The sequence below is a fragment of the Triticum urartu genome, chromosome 6A (genome assembly GCF_056163025.1).
Source record: "Triticum urartu cultivar PI428250 chromosome 6A, HENAU_Tu73, whole genome shotgun sequence".
Taxonomy (NCBI): domain Eukaryota; kingdom Viridiplantae; phylum Streptophyta; class Magnoliopsida; order Poales; family Poaceae; genus Triticum; species Triticum urartu.
The window spans coordinates 21,335,095-21,340,543 of NC_141878.1; the positions used below are offsets into that span (position 1 = coordinate 21,335,095).

The 5,449-nt window shown below is 54.6% G+C and overlaps 1 protein-coding gene across 1 annotated transcript; it reads right to left on the reverse strand.

Annotated features, from left to right (window-relative positions):
- Nucleotides 1-635: 635 nt before the first annotated feature.
- LOC147963381 (uncharacterized) lies at nt 636-2,206 on the reverse strand. The gene is made up of 2 exons (XM_087531341.1): nt 910-2,206; nt 636-673 (listed from the first exon to the last, which is right to left on the reverse strand). Exons 1-2 carry the CDS (start codon nt 2,204-2,206, stop codon nt 636-638), a joined length of 1,335 nt encoding a protein of 444 aa, XP_087387467.1.
- Nucleotides 2,207-5,449: the final 3,243 nt, after the last annotated feature.

Sequence of the window (5,449 nt, forward strand, 5' to 3'; positions counted from 1 at the left end):
CCCAGTAGGATGGAGGCATGGAGGATTGGAATAGGAGGGTGTGAGTGACATCGATGAGCGTGCGGATGGCACGTTCGGCCTTGCCGTTTTGGGCGGACGTGTAGGGGCGCGAAAAACGGAGGTGAATGCCGTGAGTCGAGAAAAATGAGGTGACCGTGGAGTTGATAAACTCAGTCCCATTGTCAGCTTGCATGGCAACAAGAGGACGTGAGAATTGGGTGCGAATGTAAGCAACAAAATTAAGAAGAATCGCCGCGGTATCGGACTTTTTCCGGAGAGGAAAGGTCCACATGAAATGAGAAAAATCATCAACGATAACAAGGTAGTACTTGAAACCGGAATTACTCAAAAGTGGAGAAGTCCAAAGATCACAATGAATCAACTTAAATGGTTCGGCGCTTATTGAAGTAGACCTAGCGAAAGGCAAGCGCACGTGTTTGCCGAGCTGACAAGCATGGCAAATATGCGTGGCTGCTTTATTACATGAAATAAAAGAGTTCTTATGAAGGTGGGACATGGTGTCACGTCCCGGAAGACCTAAGCGACGGTGCCAAAGCTCGGTGGAGGTGGTGGCGAGGAGTCCATGGGCGTAGTGGTTGAAGACCGATGATGGGAAGATGTAGAGGTCTCCGAGACTATTGCAGCGAAGAATCACGGCCTTGGTGCGAAGATCCTTCACAGAAAAGCCGAAGGGGTCAAACTCTATAGAACAAAGATTGTCAATTGTGAAGCGACGAACTGAAAGTAAATTCTTGACAATATGAGGGACAAGCAAGACGTTGCGAAGGAAAAGAGAACGAGTGGAGGAAGGTATATATGTGTGTCCAGTGTGTGAGATGGGCAAGGTGGAACCATTGCCCACGGTGACAACGGAGGAGGAGGGAGAAGGTGTGAGATGTTGAAGCATACCGGGGTCGGAGGCCATGTGTGTCGTGGCTCCCGAGTCCATTACCCACTCACCGACTGTCGATGGAGTCGCGGAGTTGTTCAGGGCAGCGAGGAGGGCGGAGCAGTCCCATGCCGGGGTGCCGCCGTATGCAGGAGTTGGCGGCGGATTGCTGCCGAAGGCCTGGCCGTGCAACGGGGCCAGGGAGGTGAACGCCTGGGCTGGCGGGAGGACGGGTGGTCGCGGCCCGAGGAGGCCAGCACCAGCGTTGGGCCGCGTTGTTGGGGGCGCCTGAAACAGCTGCTGGGCCTGCCCCGTATAAGGATTGAAGCAGACCCAGGGGCTGACAGACGAGGGCGCCCCGCGCTGGAGGTTTCTGTCGTGGGAGTTGGAGCGGCCGCCGCCGCCGCCGTTCCCGCCGCCGGAGCCCTTCTTCTTCTTCCAGTTGCCGCCGTTGCGGTGTCCGCCAGAGGAGCCACCCCCGGAGGTGTTGCCATAGCGAGGGCCGTCGCCGCCGCGCCGAGCGCCGTCGCCACGGTCAGGTCCGCGCTGGGGACCAGAGGAGGCGGAGCCGCTGGCGCAGTGAGGAGGCGCACCTCCATAGAGCGCCGTCTGGTGCCCTATCGCGACGGAATTCGTGAGCTGAGTCTCGCGGAGAGTCAGCAGCGACCGCGTCTGGCTGAACGAAGGAAGAGGGTTCTGCATGGTGACAATCGTCGTGATGTCCGAGAAGCGCGGGTTGAGACCACGAAGGCAATTGAGGACAAGCGTTTGGTCGGAGATGGGGGTGCCAACGTCACTGAGGGCGTCGGAGTGCGCCTTCAGACGGTGGCAGTAGGCGGTGATGGAGAGCTCGCCCTGGACGAGGCCACGGAACTCCGCCTCGAGGTAAACAGCGCGGGTCATCTGATTGTCGAGAAAAAGGTTGGTGATGAGCGTCCAAGCTTCGTGCGCTGTCTGGTCCTCTGCCATGATTATGTCAAGGATCTCGTCCGAGATGGACCCATAGAGCCACGAGCGGACAATATAGTCCTCGCGAACCCAGTCTGCGGTGCGGTCCGTCTCGGCAGTGACGGTGTTGACATGGGAGAGCAGATCGTACTTGCCGAGAAGCACGCGGATAAGCATCCTCCACTTGGTGAAGTTGGAGGCGTTGAGGTCCAGTGTCACAGGGACATGGGTACGGACGCTCGCGACGTTGACGGTTGGGGACGCAGCAGCGGGCATGACGGCAGTGACCAGGGCGCCGTTGGTGGAGTTCATGGTGGCGGGGAGGGTTGCGGAGGCGAGGGAGGAGCTGGTGTTGGGTTCGGTGGACATGGCTGGAGCAAGCTAGCGATCAGGGAGGATGGCAGGGAGCAAGCTAGGCAATCAGGGAGGATCGTATGTAGTCTGATACCAAGAAACAGAATAGGATTGTGTGATTCACGCCACACATGGGGCTGCCTTGTATTCACAATATATAGGAGTACATGCCTTGGTAATCAAGGTAAATCAAAGCAAATCCTCAGTCGAATCAGAATACAATATTCGGTGGGATATTGTGCTAGTTTCCTATTACATGTGATATGAACAAAAGGTATACTTTAACACTACGCCCAGAGCCTAGTGCACTGGGACATTCAGATGCTTTTCAATTCGTCATGGTCATGTCGCTCGTCCGCCATGTGTCATTTGCCGCCACAAGAGAGGTGGTCTTCTTTTTTGCTAATTTCACTCAGAGGTGGTCCTTTCTGTCATTACACCTGTGTCGTATAAACTGCCATAAAATTCTGAATTTTTGACATTTTAGATCACGTGCATGGATGTAATAAATTTTTGACAGTTTAGACCACCTGCGCGGGTGTAATGACAGAAAGGGCCATCTTTGAGCAGAATTGCCAAAAAAAAGACCACCTGCCTCATGGCGGCAAGTGCGGAAACCAACATGTGGCTCTTGTCGCCACAACTTGTGGCAGTAACACTATTGATGCACTGTTCATCGTCTTCACGTATGTATGTTGTGCATCGTCCTCTGTGGAGGAACAGTGTTGTTGCCGCAGGTAGTGCCGGAAAGGGCCACATACCGCTTGCCATCACGGGTAGGTGTTCTTTTTTTTGAAAATTCCACAAGAGGGGGTCTTTTCTGTCATTACGCTTGCGCAGGTGAGTCTAAAATGCCAACAATTCTTACCAAAGCTAGTATATGCATATGCTCTGGAATGATCATGTTCTTCCGTCTGTCCCTTATAAAGGTCCGCTCTCGGGCGACTCGGGGGCGAAACCCTACGCCGCCGCCGGTTCCCCGTCTCGCCTTCTCCTCCTCCGCCGCCGCCGGCAGCCGTTGTCGGGCCTGCCCGCTCGGCGGTAGGCAGCGGCGGGGACTTCCGCGCGCACCCACCTAGGCCTCTGGAGAGTCCCCCACCTTGCATCGGGCGCCGCCGCCCGCGTCTCCCCTGGTGGTCGCCGAGGCCGGCCCTCTGTGGCGGCCGCTGCCTCCGGTGTTGTCGCCCCGCGCCTTCGCTTGGGACGGCGCCGCTCGTCAGATCCGGCCGCCTCGGCCCTGGGATCGGAGCCAGATCCTCTGATCTGGCGGTTGGTGGGCTAGGGTTCGCCAGATCCGCATGGATCTGGCCGACGTGGCCTTGCCTCGTCCTGCCCGGCTTGGTGTTTTCGTGGTGTGGTGAATCCTGGTGGCGTCAGTGAGGATCTTCCCCCATGTCTCGACGGGATGTGTGCGGTGGGTGGTGCCGGGGCAGCGGCCTCGGGCGGTGTGGATGGGGGGTGGATGGACGACGTCTTGACCCCGTGGGCGGTGAGTTGCCGGTGGATCTCCTTCGCGCTGCAGGCTCTCTCCCGCTGCACTTGACGGCTTACGATCGCGGTCGTCGGCCTCGGTGCGTTCGCGGGGGCTGGTTGAGGTGACATCGGACTGGAGGAAACTCTGGGTAACCCGTTCATCCCGACGGTGGCGACGACCAGGGTCGCCGTTCTCCTCCTTGCAGGTGCCATCAAGGTCCCTGCCCTATACCCCGACACCATGCCCGGGTGAAAACCCATAATCTTCCTGCGATTGGGCGGCGGCGGCACTGCGAGTGTCGTACGCTTGGAGGTGCCGCCTAGGGCGTTTGGATGCTCGGTTAGAGGAACTGCGGGCGGAGAGGATGGGACCAGTGGCAGCAGGTGGTGTTCGCGAAGGAGGAGCGGCGTGGCATCTGGCACGTCGACAACGGCGGCTCTCAGCGGCATGGAGCGGCGGGGTCTCGCCGGTGGGCGTGTGATGATGGACGAGCGGAGGATGGTGGCGATATCTGGCATTGTGGTGGCATCGACGGCAGCTAGACCAAGCAAGGTAGGTGCAGCAGTACAACACTGGAGATGGATTGATGGCAGGTAGCTGTGGCGGCCTCATACTCGGCAGGCGTCCTGGTTGAGGAGTGCGCCGGACTGGTGGGTGCCCCATACCCGGCAGGCGTTCTGATTGGGACCTCAGGTCTTAGATGTTAGGTTTGGCTGCGAGGTCTGTTTGGTATTAGGCCCAGACTATCAGCATCCCTACATCATCTGGATAGGAGTAGCAACAGATGTTGCTCAGACGGTGGCTTTAGTCTGACTGCTGTATGACTTTGTAGGGTCTTGTGTGAATAATTAATAAAGTGCCTGTATGCATCATCCAGATGCAGAGGTCGGGGGTCCTCCTCCATTTCTAAAAAAAAGTAAGACGAAGGTCGGTATGGTAGCCATCTGCGGGGTACGGTACGATGATCCTAACAAAAAGCTTTTAAATGGGGTAATTTTTGAAAAATAGAACTAGTGGACAAAAACTAAAAGTCACTCTATACAGAAATTTGGATACAATTTAAGTAGCATAACAGAAATGGGATCTCATTTGGTACTACATTATGACACAATGACAAATATATATGAGTCATTATGGTACAGAAAATAGTGGGAGCCTACTTCTAACAGTACATCTTTTGAATACTTTTTATTTTTTTGGGGCGAACATATCTTATGAACCTAGTCACACGAATTGTGGGTTAGCAAGAAACTTCTGCCCACGCTAATATTGATATTGCAGAGCCATCATGCGAACCGTCAGCTAACGTGGGTTTGTATCTCCTTCCACTAACACTCTGCCAGTCTTAGTCCCTTGCTCTCTAACTTCTATATATACACTAACCGTTCTCCTGAATATCATAGCATCCATGGTCTCGGATTCTTAATAAGATAGGCTTGACAAGTTGACCTTCAACTAATTAGTTTTCATGAGAATTTGGAGAAAACCAAATCCAATCATTGCATGCAGAAGTACCAATTATTTGAGTGTGTGAGTCCTGCAATACTCATGCAAAGCATTCCTATAATTCTGCCGCTGGAAATGTGATCAAGGGTCAACTGCAGCTTACAGTACAACCGGGAAAAAAACATCATACTTTCAGTCATCGTACCCCTTTAGACAACGGTGATGAACGATCTGCCCCTATTGGAGGCTTCCAAGATACAAGCAGTGGGTGCATTTTTGGTCGAATGGTTCTAATGTACCTCGTCGTCTCGGCAGCAAATAAGTGCCACACTCATTTT